Raw genomic sequence first — 21,908 nt, 5'->3', positions numbered from 1 at the left:
CATGACGGGACAAATTGGGAAACTTTTCACGTACACAGAGTTTGTAAAAGTCTAGCAAACTGTTTTCAGAGAATTTCCTTTTAGTGTCCATGTCAGCCTGCAGTTCAATGAGTTCCATTTGGCAATCATCAGGACTGTCTTCCACTGCCAAATCAAAAGGTTGAGCGAACAATTTCAATCTAATTTCAGTTTGTCTGAAATCTGGAAATCTGTTTGCAAACTCATCACGCAGCTTTTGTACACTGGTTCCATATTTGGTGCAATCCAGATTAGGAAATTCCAGTTTCCTGGTTGCAAGACATGTAAAATGGGTCAATATGGCTCTTCTCAACTGAACCTGGAAAAGTTCCAATTTCTTCTCAAAAGCACAAATATGCTCAAACAACTTACTCACAAGTTGACTTTTCCCTTGTAGTTTTAAGTTTAAATCAGACAGATGCTGTGTAATGTCTGTGAGGAATGCTAAGTCATTCAGCCAGTTCTCATTGCTCAAGAAGTCCACATTCTGACGTTTGCTCTCCATGAAGAACTTAATCTCCTCTTGCAGATTCCAGAATCTCTTCAAAGTAGCAGCTCTACTAAGCCAATGTACAGCAGAGAAGTACAAAACATCTGAATACTCACTGTCCAGCTCATCTAAAAAAGTTTTAAATTGTCGATGATTTAATCCTCGTGTTCGAATATAATTTACGCATTGGACGACATTTTTCATGACTTCTGCAAAATCCAGAACTTTGGTGCACAAGCTCTCTTGGTGAATAATGCAATGGCTTACAACTACGTCTTGTGCTCCAATTGCAGTTAGAAATTTCTTGGTGAATCCATTTGTCCTACCTGTCATGGAAGGAGCACCATCTGTTGTAACACCACATAATTTATAAGGATTCAGTTCAAACTTTTCTACAACCTTAAGCACTTGTTCACAAATATCCTGTCCTGTGGTTGTGGAGGAAAGGCTTGCCATATCTAAAAACTCTTGAAAACATCAAAGCGTGCAGTAACAGCTCTGATGAAAATGACAAGTTGGGATGTGTCATTGATATCAGTGCTTTCATCCAAAGCCAGACTGAAAGCTTCACACTAATTCAATCTCTCTTTCAAAGTTTCTTTGATGTCCTCTGAAAGATCTTTGGTCCCGCGTGAGACAGTAAAGCGGAAAGGCTAGTTTGCTCCACCAAAAATTTTTCTCTGGACATGCATATTCTGTGAATATTGTTAAACAATTTTTAATAAATTCTCCATCACCGAAAGGCTTTCCCTTTTCTGCCATACATTCACAAAGCTTAAAACTCAGTTTTGTCACCAGTTCTGAATTTTTCTTGAAAGTGGTAAAAACACCTTGTTGCTTTTCAATGGATGTTTTAAATGTTCAATTTTGTCCTTTCGTGCCTGACCAACAATTTCATCAAACTGGGAGGAGTGCTTAGTTGCGTAATGTCGCTTAATATTGTACTATTTCATGACTGCAATTGTAGTTTGACAGACGAGGCAGACAACACCTTGATTATGTGGGACAACAAGATATTTTGTGCACCATTCACTGTTGAATAACCTTCCCTCATCATCAATTTTCGTTTCTTAACTGCTGACATTTTACTAGCCCTGAAATCAAAACAAAAATTATTCTCACGAAAATAGCAAAGTAGAAAAAACATAGAATTTATTTACACATGGAACCTCTTATGGACAGAAACACATGTTTCTAAATTGGCATCCGATCATAGCCTTCCGGTACTTAAATTAATTGAGAATAGCAAAATATAGTGTGACCTCGCCTATTCGCGGTTCGCCATTCGCGGCCCCGCATATTCGCGGGTTATGCGCGAACTGCGTTTTGTAGGTCACAGAGACTGAAAGGGCTTTTCGAGGAGATTTCTGTTGTATTTACTCAATCAAGCCGTTTTATCAATTGTCGTCTTCACCAAACAAGATTGGACTGCTATTGGCTGACTGCCTCAGCTTCCCCAACAACGCAAACGGCAAAGCACAGCCCGGTAACGCACGGTACAATTTAGTGAAATACATAACAGTATGCAATATTGCTACATTATTACTGCATCAATGAGTATAAGTATCATTAGTGTTTGGGAAGCATTTCATATAGTATATAATCGCATACATATACGTTTTAAAACTGCGTCCAATATTCGCGGTTTTCGCTATTCGCGGGAGGGTAAAGAACGTAACCCCGCGAATAACGAGGTCACACTGTACATAGAATCAGATGCATCTGAAAGCAAAAATTTTAATAAATTCAGTAAAGTCACAACAATATGCTAAATAATAATCAATTTACCTTCAATCTCTTGTAGTAACTGTAAAAGGTAATAAAATTTTCACCAATAATGAATGACGGACAGCAGAGGTTAGGGAAAATTGTCGCCAGCGGGCGAAGGCGAGGTTCAGGACATGACGTTGAGTCGTAGACAATAGTGCTAGTGCACGTCACCTATTCATGCTCTAAGGAGGCCGACCAATCGAATTCGGCCTGCTCCTCTCTAGCAAAGATAATTTTAGAAGTTTGTCGAGTCGAAGCCTGGGAATCCCGTAGGATCGATGCTTTTAAAAATATTCCATTTGCGTTGGATTACAGATCAGGCCACATGGTTAGATTACAACAACTAGGGCCACACTAAATGGCTTGGCGGGCCGGGTTGTGGCCCGCGGGCCGCCTGTTGCACACCCCTGGCTAAGATCAATGTGGCTCCAACTATAAATTAAAACTGTAATCCAAAAAACAGGATGCTTTTCCTGTAGGTACTTTCTGTCATTTGTAATTAACCATTATTTAACAAAATTTGAGCCAGATACAACTTTTTTCTTTTTGGTAATACATTATTCTAGTGTTGTTGTTATATAATCTAAAGGAGATGGGGTTGTACTTGAAAGATTCTTTGAAATTTTTGATTAAAGAGTATGCTATGGGCTTAAGTTTGCATGCTATTTATGGAAGTTTGAAAAGCTAAATTTCATATCTGGAATCACAGTCAATTCTAAAATTTGTGTATTCTGTATAATATTTTTGAAATATAAATTCATGACAAAATGTAGACATCTGGCTATGTATTTTACAGTAATTTGGATATTAGCAATGGTATTGGGTTTTATATTTAAGAAAAATAAATAAAACAAAGATCACCATCATGCAGTAGAATATTTGTTCATATAAGTAATTTTTTAATATATTTCAAAAGACAGAATGTGTAACACCAGAAATGAATCTGATACTTTTATCTTAAAATATAGGTTGTCTTAAGTCTTAGAAACTTGATCAAAATGACTTTTATGTTATTCTTTTTATTAAAATTTTTTAAGGTTAAACTGAAGTAAAGCACAAAATAAATTAGTTAAGTATTTGTATATCATGTAATTAGTGATGAAACATATTATTGAACTTGCAAAAAAACCCAGCTGTATTATCTTTTAGACACTTGTTTATGTATTCCAAGATTAACAGTAGTGTGAAATAACCCTGCAGAAAAGAACCTATCTCTGTAGCTCAGCAAATGTTTCATTATCCATTTACTTTTTTTAACAGGATATAAGCTTGAAAGACAATAAAGAGCGTGTGAACATATCCTATTCTTCTGACCCCATCAGAGGCATAAACCAATATGTTAGCACTTTGGTTATTAAAGATCTGGTTTTCAGTGATACAGGAAAATATACCTGCTATTATGCTGGCACCAGTTTAAGTGAAGATGATAAGCAAAATAAAACTTCTTTGTATGTATTTGTAAATGGTAAGTGCATAATATAAACTAAATATTTTGGAAGTAGGATATTACTGATAGTGTCAAATGGTTACATTATTCTTCTTTTCTTCAGATACTAAATAAAAGCTTAGATAGGTTTTAATCAAGTGTCATTAATATTGACAGATTTACCTGTCATAAGTCCCTAAATGAGTACATTTGTTATTCAGGTTTAATAAGTTTTGTAGATTAAAGTTATGACTTGTGGGTGTGAAGAAAAAGAAAAATTTAGTTTCTTTAGTTTAATTGATTAATTCATAGTATCATTCCTTTTCCAAAGAATTCTCCATATCGCCCATTAAATGCATCCATGTTATAATTTATATCATAAGTTCAATGCAAAAAGATATATTAAATAAATACTTAAACAACTGAGATAAATTTATTGAATTTGTTTTAAAAAATGTCATGAATTCCAAAAAGTAACTGTATAGTTTAATCCCACCATTTGCCAACAAAATGCTTTTGCTGTAGCCTTTAATGTATGTTTTCTTGTTCAAAATTTTAACATGTCTAGAATTACAAAAGTTCTTGAAAGGAAAATTTTGTAATGGACAAAACAATTTAGGTTTTGCTAAGTTATTGGTATGTAGTTCAAATGTAAATAAAAACCTTTTAATGAAATTGAAATCTAATGCCTTCCTAATACATTATACCCTAAACTGTGAACATGACACTATTTTACACAGGTCCATTAACACATTATTAAATAACAACAATAAGCCATTAATTTAAGTCTAGATATTCATGTATATTCTGAGTACTTGCATATATTCTTAGTGTGGTGAATGCACCTATTTTTTAAATTAAGCTGAACAGTTCCATTCAAGGCTAAATGTTTGAGACTTCTATTCAGAGATTCTAATCTACTTGAAAATGAGATTGTTTATTTCTGATGGAAACAATAGCTAAAAGGAGTTTTTGCACAAGTAGGTAGAAGCCAAAGAAATAAGACATTTCTTGTGGCTCTGCATAATACTGGATACTTGCCTGCAACTGAAAGACATAAGTAACTCACTATTTACAGTGGAAGCAGTTATTGTCATTTATGATTGGTCACTTAGCTGGTCTAAGAGGGATTTTTTTTGCCATTAGTGACAGATTGCCAGCAGAAGTGGCTCAAATGGCTATCAAAACTAGTTATTTATTTAGTATAGTCCATGTTATTTATTGCAATTTAATTTTTGCATTAAGTTTTACCCTGAATTTTTTTTTTTTATGGACCCTAAGGATATGTTCTGTATCCATAGTGTGAGAACCTCTGTTCTACATTATAGTAACAAGGTCATGGCAATCTTATTTCATTTTGATTAATGACAATTGCTGCCTACAAGACATGCATAATATTAGCATTATTATTGGTATATTGCAGTGTACTCTTTGTTAAAATACATACATCACAATATGAATTTCATATCAGATAACATATAAAAGGTAAGAACTAATTCATCTTTCTGTCACCTGTCTTCAACTTGTCATTTTCACATCTTGTTGCAACTGCCAACAGTCATTGTATTTATTTACAGGTCATGCAGACTCTATGTTCATGCATTACAGATACAATTACTTTACCTTTGAATTATTTCCTAATGTGCTCGCATTCAATTTGTTTAACAATCTTTATGAAAAAAGTATTTAAATAATGAAAAAATAACCTATAAATTTCAATTGCAATTAATACTAAAAATATTTTACCATTGAGATTGTTTATGTTCCACTCTTTACTGGTAGATACTGGTAGAATACGAGAATTTTGCCATTTTAGACATTTGATCCAACCCAGTTCATTATCATGTGTGTATATGATAAGTACATCCTACATATTATTTTAAAATACAGTTTACTATTTCATTTGTTGATTATGGTCCTAAGTTTGTCATTGTGAAACATGGTAATATGTGTTAAAAATATATATCATTGGTTTACCTTTGGTGTACCATAGATGCATGGTTAGTAATATATGCTATAAAATTATAAACTTAAAGTGAGCAGTGCTACTGTAGTCCTTTTTCTTGCCAGGAATCATTTACATAATACATTTTAAATATTATAAGTATGCTAAGCACACATTACAGTTAAGAAATTTTGACAATACTTTATTTATCTTGAACAAAAGCTATTATAAAAACAAACATTAAGGTAATTCTTCTATACTAACATAATTGAAAAATGTTTTTTAAGTTATAGCATTTACTATAACAGTGATCGTACATTAAAATGTAACAAATAGAAATTAAAATGTTATTTTATGATAGTGCTAGTGGCAGAAATGGGCTAGATAGGAAAGTATCTTTTTATCACTTTTAGGTAATAAAACAAAGAACACATTAAAAACAATTATGATATGGCATTAACGTGTTTTAAAATATGTGACTATTCTATGTATAATTAATGCTTTGAAATAGATACATATCTTATAAACATCATTTGAACCATACATAAAAATGGATATTGCTATTGTTCTTATTTGTTATTATATTTATAATACATTTTGCATCAATTGTAATTAGAGAACAAATTTTTAATTAATGGCCCAAGTTTCATAATTTATTGTTTTGCTTTCTGAAGCACTTGTATTTTTATTTAATTTCTGAAGGATAACAAGAGCCTATCTGACTGATCTAAACTGTCTCATTTTTTCCCACTAAGCTACTACAAAATACATATGGAAATTATTTTCCTATGTCCAAGATACTTATCTAGTCTGCTCTAAAGCTCTTTCAGTTTTGCAATTCTACCACACACACATCTGCAGGCAAATCGTTTTAAAGTCGAATCATCTTAGTGGTAAAGTGTTATTAAATTTCTTGGCTATGAAGGTTTTATAATGTGATGGTCAATCATGTTTTTTGCTTTTGAAGAGTGGCCTCCTGGGTTGGCAGTGGATCATATTAATTATCTACCTACATTTAATTATCTTCTTTATAACAATGTTAATCCCAATTAGTTTTGGTTGGCTATTAATTTTGTAAGGCAAGAATTTTTACACCCAAATGGCTGACCCAGAGAAACCATATAGGGTGAGCATGTTCAGTAAAATGGATTCAAACACGTCTCTCATGTTGCAAGTTGAATGCCATAACCACCAGGCCATCTCAGATCAAACTATCTACATTTAGTCTATAACTTCAAGGTAGTGCAGATAGCCCTTGACTATTTTTGCATGAAATTAAACAAACAAACAAACCTTACACTTTCCAGTAGCTACTCTGCCCTTATCATTCCTATATAATTAACTGCAATGTGTTCCAAACACCCCTATTTACTGGCTCCTTTAACCACATCATAAACCCTTTCAGCTGTATCACTGATTCTAGCCCCTGGATAACACACACTAATTATTCTTTTTCTGTCTATCCCACACACTATATTATTGATATACCCAACCAAACAATCCCAACTACTTCTACCTGTTATCTGAATTTTTCTAATCTTTCTGTCAATTTTACCATCTGTGGGATAGGTATATATGCTAATCTAATTTCTCCAAGTAATCCTATTGCTACTCTATGGAGCTTATGTGACATAAAATTATCAGATATATTTTGATCATGTCTCTCTTTTTAATAATATCATAAATTTCCTGAAGAATGTTTTCTTGCAAACTGTAAACCTTGTCTCTCCATCCCCAGAATTTCATACTTTCTCCTTGTGCATATCTCATCTGATGTACTGTGTGATTAAAATGAAGCTTTCTTTCTTATATTCCAGGGGTTTCTTACTATTTCTGGCTCTTACTTCTTCACACTCTAATTTTATTTTCTCTGTTTGCTTTACTCATAATTTAAAGTTATATTGTTTATGTGCAATATAGTAACTAATTTAATTTACATTTTCAGTTTGAATATATATTACAGTAATTGTCATCAGTGACAAACCGTGCCTGAACTGTACAAAGATGTTGATTAGAAGGTGAAATGAGAATGGGTTCTTGTGTCATTAGTGATCAAATCAGTAAAATGGATCAACATGATTAAGATGATGAGTTATTTAAAATATTTGGTAAAAACCTAAATAAAAGATTAAAATAATTAATGATTTAACCTCATTGCCTTTAACTATATCCATCTTGGTAAGTTGCTATTATAATTTTCCATACTTTCTAGGAATGTTAATTTAACCATTAATGTTTCTATAGTTTCATTTATTTAAAGTTATAAACACAAGACACAATAAAAAAATCAAACAGTATTTTTAGATATTCAAACACTAAGAGAACATTAAAATATACTGTCATTACCATTAAACACTCATGAAAATAACATTGTTTTATATTTAGGTCTTGCAGGCTATTTATTTTTTACTTGACAGCATATTTGTACAATTTGACCAATTTGTTTTCCAACAAATACATGTTATATCTGTGTTATGTAAATTCAGCCCATAAATTGCAGCTTTATATTTATTCACATTTGAATTTTCATGCATAACAAATATCAATAAAAAAGACTGTAATGAAGTTTTGCATATTAGATACATATGTGAATATATTAATGACATCTTTTTTGAGCCTAAGAAGCTTATACATCAGATCTCACTCTGAAAAAGCTCTTTCTCCAAGAAAAGAAGTAACCACTTGAATGTACATAAAATGTTACACAAGTTTAAAGTTTTAACTGAACAGATGTTTCTAATTTTTAATTTATAAACTTTCCATTTTCAAGTGCCTAATATTTCAGTAACTTATGCTACAAATATGTATTACTTAGGACTTATTAGTTATGCTAGGACCTGTTTAATAACACCAGATATTTTGGACAGAGCTTGTAAACTTGCTTTTTTCTTGATAAAACATATTTCTTATACCATATTTGAACATCAAATTCATTGAATTTTATGAAAAATTCAACAATCTTCCTGCTACTAATTATGTATTTGAAAGCATTACAGAATACCATGACTTTTCTAAAATGTTCATGCTTTATACTTTTAATTCCTTAAAACTTGTTTAACATAATAATGAACTACTACAATATGGTGACCATCATTAGTTTTCTTCCTGTTAGCTCAAGCTTTGACTTAAGATACTTCAAACTCTTAATAGCTCCTTATATAATATAGTATTAATTATATAATATAGTATATAAATTAAAAATTAGAAACATCTGTTCAGTTAAAACTTTAAACTTGTGTAACATTTTATGTACATTCAAGTGGTTACTTCTTTTCTTGGAGAAAGAGCTTTTGCAGAGTGAGATCTGATGTATAAGCTTCTTAGGCTCAAAAAAGATGTCATTAATATATTCACATATGTATCTAATATGCAAAACTTTATTACAGTCTTTTTTTATTGGTATTTGTTATGCATGAAAATTCAAATGTGAATAAATATAAAGCTGCAATTTATGGGCTGAATTTACATCACACAGATATAACATGTATTTGTTGGAAAACAAATTGGTCAAATTGTACAAATATGCTGTCAAGTAAAAAATAAATAGCCTGCAAGAACTAAATATAAAACTGTTATTTTCATGAGTGTTTAATGGTAATGATAGTATATTTTAATTTTCTTAGTGTTTTTGAATAAGTTGTTTTATGTTATTTTCTGCTAATTCTTTAAACTCTAATTTACTGTTTTTGTTACTTTCATTTCTAAGTCTTATTATTGAATTTTCTTGAATGATATTGCATTTAATTTTCTGTTGTTACCAACAACTTAACTATACCTATGGCTTCTCTTGTCTGCTCTACATATGTTGTAAAGTGACAGAAGTAGGATAGTAATGAATTAATTGTGTTGTTCTCAGATAAACTGATTTCTGTTCAATTATCAGATAGGTCTGTTTTATAGCAGAAGGAAGGAGCAGGAAATTTGTGAAGGAACCTGAATATGACTAAATGACTAATTTTTAAGCCATAAGAAATAACTAGACATTGGTATAGATTGGAAAGTGTAATACTGCCTTTGTTTGTAACACAAAGCAAAATAAAAAATAAATTGTATTTATATAAACATGAGACATAATGGATTGAGGAATGGTTTGACATCTTCCTTTCCTCAAAATAGGCCTCTATAAAACTACTCACTTGCAAAATTAATTAGAACTAGCTATAACCAACTTTCCTCAAAAGAACAGGAAATCTCAGTTTTATCCAAACTGTATGTGTTACACGTGACTGGTCATTCTTGTACAAGAGTAAAAGGTCTTAATCTATGAATATCATGTACTTGACCAGCAAAAAAACTGTTGCTAACAGCCTCTTTTGAAACAAAGGGTGAAATTGAACAATATCTTTGTGGGAAAAATACAGACTATCTGCTAAAGAATAGTAAAGATGCAAAGGCAAGTAAAATGAAACAATTTCAGCAGCCTGCTGGACCATATGTTCATGCTTAAACTATAGAAACAAACTAAATACATAATATTTTGAATTGGGTTACTAGTTTCTCACCACATAGGTTTAAAAGGTTTTTGTTGGTGATCTATGTATTTTACATGCATGGAAAATGCAGTTGAATAATATTTTCCTATTTCACTGAAGTTTATGTTGATGAAATACAATTTAATTTAGGTATGTGTTATTAAAATTTCTTTTTTATTAACTTTTCTGAGTAGTATTTACTTTTATAATGAGAGCATTTCTATTACAAAAAAAAAGTATATATGTTTGAAAAGTACAGAAAAAAGTGTAATAATTTTACCTGTTGGGTGAGTTATTTTTGTAATATTTGGTAAGGATAATGAAAAGCCTGGTCCACTTAACAATGTAACATAAAATATAAGAACAAGAAGGGTCCTATTTGTCCTTATAGTGCATCCCATCCACTAAGCTAACCTAAAAAAAATAACTTAAGCCAGTTATTATCACTTAACTATTTATTAAGTCTTTCCTTAAATTTTTTCAGATTTATTGTATCCATATTTGAAGGTAACACATCACAGAGGCCAGCCACCCTGTTAGAAAAATAAAATGGTCTTAGCTTTGAAGGTGATTCTTTCGTTTCTAACATTTATCTTTAAACTCCCAGGTTTTACTATTAAATACAAAAATGATGCATTACACTGTCAGTTCCCTTAACAACATTAAACACCTCAATCAAATCCCATCCCTTTAACATTTTGTTTTTTACCAAGAGATAGCAATTTAAGAGATGTTATCCTTTGCTTGTATAACATCATTTCAATCTCAGGTATAAATCTACTATCCTTTTTAGAAATCCCTTTTAACAATTCAGTATCCTTCATAAGGTAATGAGTCCAAGACTGAACACAGTGCTCTCTACATATAGACTAAGAAGTGTCCAATATTTCTGTAACTAAAACTTAAAATTTTATTTGCCTTACTACTAACAACAACACACTGCTTAGATTACATAAGAGATTGATTAACAAGAATGCCAAGATCTTTTTCTTTCATGACACTGTTAAGATTATTCCCATCCAAATTTTACTTTAATTCAAATTATGAGAATACACATGCATTATCTTGCAGTTATTATAATTAAAACCCATATGTAATTTGTTTGTCCAAATCACTAAATGATCTGAATTCTTTTGTAAATCAGGAGCATCCTCCTCACAGTCAACAACACCAAAGATCTTAATATTGTCAGCAAATTCGTGAAATTTATTGAAATTTCTTTCATTTATGTCATTAATACAAATAAAAAAAAAAGCAATAAAACTCAAATAGAGCCCTTAAACTCCTTCAAAACCCTTGGGTAATATTCTTATGCTCAAGAGCTTTAATTATTATTTAAGCTTTCTAATATTTTTGTAAAAAGTATTTTATTGTTACAATTTGTAGTTTTATGTGACAATGATAAGTTTAACTTCACAAGTTAAATTAAACTAACAACCTACTAGTCTTTTTTTTTTTTTGCCTTCATCAACAACGCAAACTCAAAATTTGCAGCAGCAGACTGTCTTCAGCATCGGAGAAATTGACTAAATCATGCACTGATTATTCATTAACTAACTAATATAAGTAATTTACTAACTCTTAGCTTAACTTATTCTCTGTAAAGTTTCAAATATTAAACTTACCATTTGATGTAAAAACTTCTTTCGACCAAATGTTAATACAAACGTGTAAATTAAAACAAATCCCTCAACAATTAAAAGATTAACTTTAGAAATAAACAATATAAAGTGTTTTTCACAATAACTTCCAAATATTTATTTTTCATCAATGCATAGAGACAAGTGCAGCATGTATTAGGTCAATCTTTTGTTTTATCTTCTCTTTGAAAAAGAAAAAAAGAAACATGAATCTGATTCACATAAAAATATCCAATTATAAATTAGAATAAGTAAACCAGGATTACCTTTCCAACTTTTGTAAGTGTTGCCATTAGTGATAACATTTAATTGAGTATATATTACAGGTGCATGGGTGGTAGTTTCAGTTTCTAAAAAGTGCCTTGCTAGAAGATTCTAAGGGGGATTCACCTTTTAGTTTAGGTGGTATAGCACTAATTTTGTGTACAAAAGGTCTTTTGTTTAAATTTGAGATGGAGACAATAAAGTTGAAGTTTTATTGCATAATTTTATAAATATACATGTATTTATTTAGTTGTAAAATTGTATTATTAATTTCAGTGTTATTTTTTACAGATAACAATCATGTCTTTGTGTTTCACAATCAGTCTCAGCAATTTTTGCCTGTCAGGCCACCTACACCTCTAAAGCTTCCCTGTTTACCTACCAATTCACAAGCAAATGTTACTCTTATAAAGAATATAAATGCAGATTCTACTATAGATGATGTGATTTTTGATCCAACTGAGGGATTTATTATAAATCATCCAACAATTTACTACAGTGGAGAATTTACCTGTTTTGGTCAAATTGGTAATTTCACCGAAAAACTAAATTTCTTTCTTTTTTACATTAGTAAGTATTAAATTTTCTTTAATACAATATTACTTTTGATTTTATTGTTACATATGTATATAATTACATATATATAAAAACAATGAATCATGAAAAATTGGTATTTTAAAGAAACTTTAATTTATGGAATATTTTAAATGTAATTCAACTCTTAAAATCATTTCATATCAAATGATATTTGACTGTTTAATTTTATGCAATATATTTTCACCAATTTTATTTTATTTTTATTCTATTTCTTTGTGGATTCTTATTCCTTCAATACTGTATATAGTGTTCTTCTATACCTGATTATTTGACTTAATTTTCTTGCCCACACACATTACTCAAACTCCTTGTTATTTGATTGGTCAGTTTATATCAACATCTTGACAGGTAGTTTGGGTTTTGAAAATTATAGTAATTTCTTCGAGCCTTTTACTACTAAATTTGTTTAGTTCCAGTGAGAAAAAATAAGACCATTCTTTTGGTTATTTTTTTAGTTCTTTTTAAGGAAAATAATTATTAATTATTTATCTCTGTTTCTTTCTTCTGAAAGATGACACTGACACATGATTGGTTTGTATTTTGCATATTATATATTAAGAATGAAAAATAAATTAGTTATTTTCTTTTGATTAAAGTGGTTAAATTTGAAATTGTGAGTATATTGTTTAATAAAAGAAATTTATCCTATTAAAAGAAATATCTTATGATATTATACATTAAACATTGGTAATGTTATTTTTATTTTCAGGGCAACCAGACTCTAAGCCACAACCAGAGATTGATAACTCATTGGCCAAACAACCAGTTATCAATGGAACATTCAGCTTAATCTGCAAAGTTCAAGTGGCCTTTGATACCTTGGTATCAATGAAGTGGGACTACCCTAATAAGAGTAAAAATGTTAGTATTATTAGTGTTTTTAGAATAGGTAATTTATTCTGCTTGTTTTACTTAATATTATATTTCCTGTGTTTAACACTTTTAGTTTTTCTGAACAATAAATGTAATAAAATTGTCTAAGAAAATTTTATTGGAACATTAAGGACAAAAGTAATAAATTAATTAAATGGTGGAAGTCATCGGATTCAGTTTTGTTTTGTTTTTAACAGAAGAAATGGTAATTTAGACAAAAATTGAGGCCATATTTATGGCAAATTGCTGACTTAAACCATAACAATTAAAATAAAGTTTTTCTATAGTTTACTTCTTTAGTAAATGACTGTTAAACAGTAATTTAAATCTTGTTTAAAAAACTGTTGTGGAGTAATACTCTGTAGTTAGTTAGTTTTTTTTTTTTTCAATTATCTAACCATGTTAAATCTAAGAATATTAACTTGGCCTCTTCTCAACAAATTTTTTTTATCAAAATAAAAGACAAACAAAAATTGATATTATTGAAGGTGGTAAATATTCATAATTCTTTCTCTTTTATATAATATGTATGATATACACCATAAACGTTTTAATTACAATATAAATAATAGAGTACAGAATTCAACAAGGTTATAACTGACACGAAGCAACATAAAAATAAAATAGAAAATACTACTGTTTGTTTTTACTTGTTAACTTAAATAATATTTTATATTATGACTATATGTCTGTCACTGTGTTTACTCTGATTGTAAGTTAAAATTAATGACATTCATTAGTACATGTTAGAAAATGCTTTTCTGCATTATATTTTGTTATCAGTATCATCTAGATCATCATGCACTTTAAGTTTCTTAATTACAACTGTCTCAAGAGAATTTTGAAAATATTTTGAATATAAATATTTCAGTTAATAAATCTTGTATCTTGACAGGATTCTAGGATAATGGAAACAAAACCTACGTATACAGAAAAGAAACTGTCAACTAAGAGTTACAGAATTATCACATCTAAATTGATTGTTACTCATGTTCAGGAGGGTGATGAGGGTATTTATATCTGCTCTGTTACTGATCATTTAGGAGCTACTAATTCTCATCAAGTTAAAATTAAAGTCTATGGTAAGTTAACTATTCTGAAAAATAAAACAATTGTTTGTATTGTAAAAAAAATTCTTATTCATGTTTATTATTTCAAATTATTTCAAGATAATTAAAAAGTAATTTGAAATGGAATCCTTTATTGCAAAATAATTTACATTAGGTATTAAGTGTTGGAAAATCATAAAACTTAATATTTAGAGAGTAATACACAATTGATAAAACAGCATGTTTTCAAAAATGTTTTAGTATTCATCTAAAAACATTTATATTGCATCACTCATCTTAAACTATCATTATTACAAGTTTTGAATATTATTTCAAATAAGAGTAAATTATTCTTGTAGGCTTACATCATATTATAAATTTATTTACAACAAGCTTACAAGTTAATTTTTCAGACAATGGATATTGTAAAATCTAAAGAGCAAGTACAATGCCAACAATGTAGATCATTACACGTAAGAATTAGATGTTGTCCTGAGTCAGCATAAAAGGTGGTAGTATGTACTAGCTAATCTTTAAAAGAAAAGATTGTGCTAATTTGTAGCGTTGCCTTTTCTTGTCCTTGCTGATCAGAATTGAAAATTTTCCCGACTTAGAGAAAAAGGTAATGAATTATCGTGGAAGCTTGAAATAAATAAACATATAATACATATTAGACAAAAAAGGCTTGGTGTTACTATATAGTATTCTTACAAACTTGCTATTTTATTGTGTACATTTGGTTAGTCTCTTAGTTTTTTATAATTTCATAAACATAATTCAGTTTCAGGATAAGTAGTTTTTAAGAAATTTTTCTATATAAGGAGATTATGGATGTCATAATTAGGCTGTCTTAAAAGGTACTGTTATGAAAAGTGTGCATGTTATTTTATATTAAGAAGTAATTCTTGTATATATCTTATGGTTTTAAGAATATTGTGAAATACCCATTAATAAATTGTTATGATTGTTCTCTAGAAGTTTTTTCAATCAACACCACAAGTTTTCTGTTTTTTACTGATCTGTGCCTGAAGTGTAAATAAAACATTATCAATCTATTTCTGTTCCTAGTTCAGTTTTCATATCCTAATAAAGATAGATGAACTGAAACACATTAAAACATTGTCAGATCTTCAACTACCTTTAAACAGAATATCAACAAATTTTATTGAAACATTTCTTTGCTGTATAAATTGAATTTTCTGTTTTCTTTAGAAACACAACAGCAGCCTTTCATTAACCTTACAACAGATGTAACTACAGAGTTACCTGTGGAACATGAAGCTGGAAAAAATATACAATTAGTTGTAACAATAGCTTCTTCTCTTCCACCAAACCAGTATGAAATTTACTGGGAAAAGGATTCTAAGCTGCTTACTCCTACTACTGAGCAAAACATAATTACGTATCAAACTCAGACTGTTTTGACAATTAATAATCTAAAAAGGGAAGATGGTGGTGTCTACGCTGTGTTTGGAAAATCTGAGAATTTGTTAGTAAATATTTCAATCACTTTTCGAGTCAAAGGTGAATATTTTCAGGTTTTTTACTGTATCATTTGAATTTATACCTAAATGTAAAAAAAAACATATTATTGAAATTGTTTTTCTTGTACATTTTTTGTCTCACTGTCTTAGTTTAACAATTCAAAAGAAGATGTTTTGTGTTGAAAATTAAACATTAAAACTTACTCATGAAAATATATAATTATAGTGTTAAATGTTCAATGTAGTTTTTTTTTTACTTAAATGTTTATGTATTTTATTGTAGTTAGTTTGTCAACATGTGGGAAATAAATTATATAGTCTTATCTTGTTACAGCACAGTACTGTGCACAATCACAAATCATTTTTCAATACATGTTATGAAATATACATGAATGAGATTTTTAACATAGTTTAAGTTTCTTTAAAGCTAACAAAAATTTATATTTCACCTAAAGTTTTACACTTCTATGATAGATATTATTTAAAGCTAGTGGTTCAAATAATTTCAGCAAATGAGAAATGGATATATAGGTAGTTAAAGTTAAAAATTAGAAATAAATTATATATATAGTGGTATTAAGCAAAGTTTTGTAAGCTATATTTTAATATTGTAATTTAGATGTTTGTTTACTAGAGGGAGTATGATGCAATATCTATTACTTTCAGGAAAGTTAAAAATCTTAAGTATCATGGTAGTGTGAAGAATAAAGGAGTATGATATGAATACCAATCTCAGTGAAGTATTCATTTAACTCACTAGTGATTCAGTTTATTGTTACCAGTGAGATTTATTGTGTATGTGTTTCAGCACATTTGTTATTGATTGGTTAGTGAGGTCAGTATATAACTAAATTAAGTGTACATATTATTAGTCTTAAAATTTCTGTCTGAATTTTGTTTTTGAACTTAGACATGTGAGTGAACATAGTCTGTACCATAGCATTATGTTACAAAAAGTAAAAATTCACAATTATCTGGAAGAGTGACCTTTTGTGCTGGAATGAATGTTGGTCTGTGGGAGGGCCATCCTGTCTTTTATAATGGATTTACTTTTACTGAAGAGACCTTTTCATATCATTATGTTGTTTAAAGGCTATCCATGTTATTTGTATGCAATAAAACAAGTTGTGTAAATGACTGTTTACATTAGATGCTAGCTCCATGGTAAAATTTAAAGTTTCTTGTTTAATTTTTTTTTCGTTTAAATTTACTGTTATTTATTTTACTAAAGCAGATAATTATAGAATCAGGCATAAATTTTCTTTATTTTTAGTGAGTGGTTTTCTCACTTCTTTGGCATCAAAACTAAAAGTAAAGGGTGAATCAAATTGCCATGCTTGATACAGTGAAAAAATTCAAGGATCACTATTCTTATGAAGTATTGTGATTTTAAAATTCTAAACATTTGAGTTAAATGTTGATGTTTAATTGCATCATCAATATCAGAACTTTTGTAAAGACGTGAAAATTTCTTACAACACTTATGAAACCTTTGTTGAAGCTCAAGTAAGTGTTTTAGTTACTGTAATAAAATTAAATATAGGTATCATTTGTTTGAGTACACAACATTAATGTAGCCTGCATTGAAAACAATGACTTCATACTTGATGAATTGTACCTTTTTTTTCATAATAAAAATAACAAAATTACACTTAGTTGAATATATGACTGATTAAAGCTTAGTCTATTTGCTGTTGTTGTAAAGTGCATTAATAAAATAGCTATTTACCCAAAAATGTAAAAATAGCTAAGCTGTAAATATTTGATTTTCCTCATTTTACAAAAATATAGTTCACTATTGTAACATTAGAACCTCTTTCATCAAAATTCATTTTAAATTTTAATGTGATGAAGATATTTCTGTAAGTATTATTTTTTTTAAAAAATGCTTTGAAATGAGAATCAGCCCAAAGAAGTAAAAGGTGAGTATTGAAAGAAATTTGAAAGTAATTAATGATTTGCTTTTAATTATAAGTTAAGTACAAGCTTATTTTCAAATTCAATGTATGTATTCAAAGATATTAATTATTGAAAGATTTGACTTTACAAAGCTTTATGTAATAATAATAACAAAAAAAAAGACAAAACATCTCCATGGATTAAAGTATCACAGGTCATCTGTAATAAAAAAAATTTGTGTGTGGGATTGGGTCAGTATGAAAGTATTCTTTATTAGTATTTAAAAGTTATCATCATAGTTATTGCTTTTTCAGAGGATGAATAGTTTTAAAAGTTGAACTGAATTATTTTCAAAAGTCAAATGTTTATAATTTTTTTTTTCTTTTTAATCTTTTGTTTAGCAAAGCCTATTGCCACTATTATGAACCAGAAAGATTTCTACATGTTGCAGAATCACTATGACCTAATTTGTAAGGTTAGAGGTTACCCACTTCCACAAGTCAGTTGGTTTTGGAAATTCTGCAGTGATATGAGAAATTGTAGTTCTGATAGCATCAATGACTGGATTAATGCCTCAGCTATAAGTACCTTGCAGGATGAGGGTACAGACACAGTTCTGCTGCACTTAGATGCAATTGCTTCTGTTTCTGGTTACTATAGTTGCATTGGAAGAAATTACCTTGGAGAAAGTAAAGCTATTTCTTCATTTTTTGTATCTGGTAAGTATGAATTTGTGCCTTTGTTTTGTGCCAATTATACTCTCATCTGGTTTAATTTTGATACATAAAATGTTAAAAGAATAAACATGTAACATTTTTGTAGTTCCAATAAATGTTCATTTTAATGATATAGAAAAAACGTTTACAGTTAAAAAGTTATTATAGATCCTGTATATCAGATTTGCTAAATTAATTTTCCAAGTTTCAGCATAATAGTTTACTGCTTGTTTAGGTGAGGATAAGGATGTAGATTTGATGTATCTCAATTTTCAGGAAACATTGAACAAAATGTCATATAAAAAGGCTTGTAAAAAAAATTTTTCTCTTTGGATTTGGGAGTTTAAATTAGCCAATTGTATAGGAAATTGGCAGGATGGAAGAAAGCATAAGGTTGTTTTGAATGGAGTTCAGTTAAAATAAATTAATATTACATGTGCAATGTCTTAGATCTCAATTTTGGGATCTTGGCTCTCTTTGATTTACATTGGTGACAAAGATGAAGAAATAGTTGATATATTTCTTGAATTTGTTGATGATAAAAATTTAAGGTCTTTGGTGTTGGTGGCTATAAAGAGGATGCTGCTGCTTTACAAAAATACTTAGATCATTTAGTGAGTTGAGCAAATAAATTGAAGATGGGTTTTAATTATAAGAAATACAAGACAATCCATGTGGGTTATCATAATTTGAATTATAATTTGGATGGGAATAACTTTAGCAGTCTCATGAAAGAAAGGGATATTGGTGTACTAATTGATCAGTCAATAAAGCCATCCAAACAGTGTGCTGTGGCTAATGGTAGGACAAATAGGATTTTAGTTTGTATCTACAGAAATATTAAATTACAAGGCTAAAGAGGTTATAATGTCATTGTATATGTCACTGGTTAGGCCACATTTGGAGTATTCAGTTACAAGCTCCTTACCTTATGAAAACTTTGAATTGTTGGAAATTGTTCAAAGAATGGTTACTGGAATGGTGCCCAGGATGAAGGGTTTGTCATATGAGGAGAGGTTGAAATTTCTCAAATTGTTTTCTTTTCATAAAAGAAGAGTAAGGGGGAACTGACTGAGGTGTTTAAAATTGTAAATGAAATTGATAGTGTTGTTGAAAGTGAGACTAGTAAGACTAGGAGAAACATAAATACATTTTTGCAAGGTATGAATAATTTTCAGCTAAAACAGTTTTATTTTTTGGCAGAGTAGTTGGCATATGGTATAGGTTGCCTTTAGATATGGTGGAGACTGTGAACATAAGTGAGTTTAAGGGAAAGCTTAATAAAACATATGAATATGAATAATAAGTGCTGGTTTTGAGGGTTTTTTAAAATAATTTTAGTTTTGATTAGAGAATGGGACAACCTAGATGGACCAGTAAGTGTTTTGTTGTCACTAAATATTATGGTATGTTATAATTTATAAAACTTTTCTAAAACTTGTTAAATAATCAAAACTTGAATTTTTTTTATCTGCAGAAGTTTTCTTTAGTAGAAATGTGAACATGTATCTTTTTTTATCTAATAAAATGTTGTTTAAAAAAGCTCTTGTTGTATTGTTTTTACAAAATCTAACATTCAGTAGAGTAGTTATTTTGTTTAAAATAATTTATGTAAATAATAACAAAATAATTGCTATTTTCTGTTTCTTTAATTGCTTAGATGCCAAAAATGGATTTGAGATTAGAGCTGCTCCTTCTGAGCCTGTTGAACAAGATAAAGTTACCTTAACTTGTCTTGCTAACATTTTAAGTTATACCAATTTGAGCTGGAGATGGTATTCTACGAGTCATGAATTGAATGATTCTCATCTGATGGATAATCAAACAGGTTTGTAAGGAAATCAGTGTTTTATCAGCTTTATGTTCTTTGTCTTGTCAACACATTTGTTACACTTATAACAAATATTAAGTTTTTAAATTACATTTGTACTAATGAAATATGAAAACTGGTATGGGTGAAACATGTTTTTGTGTAATGTTTATCTTGTTTTTGTCTAATACTTCACATAAAAACTCTTTTTACCATTAAAAAATTACTTTGTACAAAATGTCATTTAATACTTAATAGTATGGCTAAGTAAATAAGTGGCTATAGGATATAGATTATTCTTTTCTTTACAGTATCTATTATTTTACTGTAGTTAAAATAATATTTTGGTGTATTCAAATGATTTGGTATACCAAAAATGCATGAGACTTTATTATTATTCAACAAACAAAAGCATAAAGATGGTTCACTGTAAAACAATAAAATGAAAGAACATAAGATTAGGATTTAGAATAGACAGTTTAGGTTCCATATAAGACAGGTTTATTTCTCTCACTTGCGGAATGAGTTGCCATTGACATTAGTGAAGGCTAGGATTTTCAAAAATTTTGGAACACAATGAATAACTTTGTGAAAAATGAAGGTTAGGTGAGTAGGGAAAGCCTTGAAATGACTGGATGATCCCTTGTTGACATATGTTAAGATATCCTTGTTTCATACTCTTTTTGTTTATTAAAAAACACTTATTTTGTATATATGAGACAAAGCCCAACCCTAAACTTATAAAAACAGCAAAGCAGAAGACTGGTTCTCTTTAAGAGTCACTTTCAATTTGTTTGGGAAGTTTCTTTTATCTCAGTGTATGTTCATCACCATGAATTTTGAAATAGTAACTTGAACTACAGTATCCAGTTCCAACATATGGTGTTAAAACAGTGATTCACATTCTTTTTATGCTACATATTCCCAATCAGAACTTTGAGTTAGCAGTACATCTTTAACACTTAAACCCCTTGGTGTGGATTCCTGTATGTGGTGAGGGGACCTCCCAGGGAAGGTTCTGTTCTATCTGGTTACCTTCTCTGGGATCTAAACATCCACCCACGTGTTTGCCGTGTGTGGCGACTCGTGAAGGGGAGGAGAGGATCCTGGTGGTTGAGGGGTCCAACCCTAACACAACACTTTAGCCTCGAATTCCTGTAGACGGGCGGCCTTTGGGTGGCCTCCCTTGGGTCAATCGGCTGGTCCACTTGGGCTAGAGTCAACCAAGTACCAGTGTTGGAAGTTCTCAATGGGTGTTGTGGACATTGTGCCTGATGCTGGTGTTTGGATATAGTACTCACGAAACCCTGGTGTTGCTGCATTGTCCTTGCATGACTTTGTCGTGCGTCCCCTTGTAGGGCTCCATGGTGGGTGGGGTCAGTGGGTACCGAAACTTTTTCTTTTTCCTATGGATCCTCCAAAAATTTAAATAAAATTGTAAAAAACAGTCAATGG

The 21,908-nt window shown here is 29.9% G+C and overlaps 1 protein-coding gene across 4 annotated transcripts in view; it reads left to right on the top strand.

Moving 5' to 3' along the window:
- Nucleotides 1–21,908, top strand: part of LOC143240413 (vascular endothelial growth factor receptor 1-like) — a 72,965-nt gene that overhangs the window by 28,794 nt on the left and 22,263 nt on the right. The window contains exons 1-8 of one of the 4 annotated variants that reach the window (XM_076482818.1): nucleotides 2,430–2,606; nucleotides 3,539–3,743; nucleotides 12,317–12,595; nucleotides 13,332–13,483; nucleotides 14,391–14,577; nucleotides 15,757–16,068; nucleotides 18,329–18,646; nucleotides 20,304–20,471. In XM_076482818.1, the coding sequence (XP_076338933.1) occupies nucleotides 2,604–2,606; nucleotides 3,539–3,743; nucleotides 12,317–12,595; nucleotides 13,332–13,483; nucleotides 14,391–14,577; nucleotides 15,757–16,068; nucleotides 18,329–18,646; nucleotides 20,304–20,471 (1,624 nt within the window). In that variant the 5' untranslated portion in view covers nucleotides 2,430–2,603. Of the gene's footprint in view, nucleotides 1–2,429; nucleotides 2,607–3,538; nucleotides 3,744–10,605; nucleotides 10,689–12,316; nucleotides 12,596–13,331; nucleotides 13,484–14,390; nucleotides 14,578–15,756; nucleotides 16,069–18,328; nucleotides 18,647–20,303; nucleotides 20,472–21,908 lie in introns of those variants that run through there. The other 3 variants (XM_076482816.1, XM_076482819.1, XM_076482817.1) reach the window with 3 other exon arrangements.

Source organism: Tachypleus tridentatus, chromosome 13, assembly GCF_004210375.1.
Source record: "Tachypleus tridentatus isolate NWPU-2018 chromosome 13, ASM421037v1, whole genome shotgun sequence".
Lineage (NCBI taxonomy): Eukaryota > Metazoa > Arthropoda > Merostomata > Xiphosura > Limulidae > Tachypleus > Tachypleus tridentatus.
This window is presented reverse-complemented; position numbering and strand designations above follow the sequence as displayed.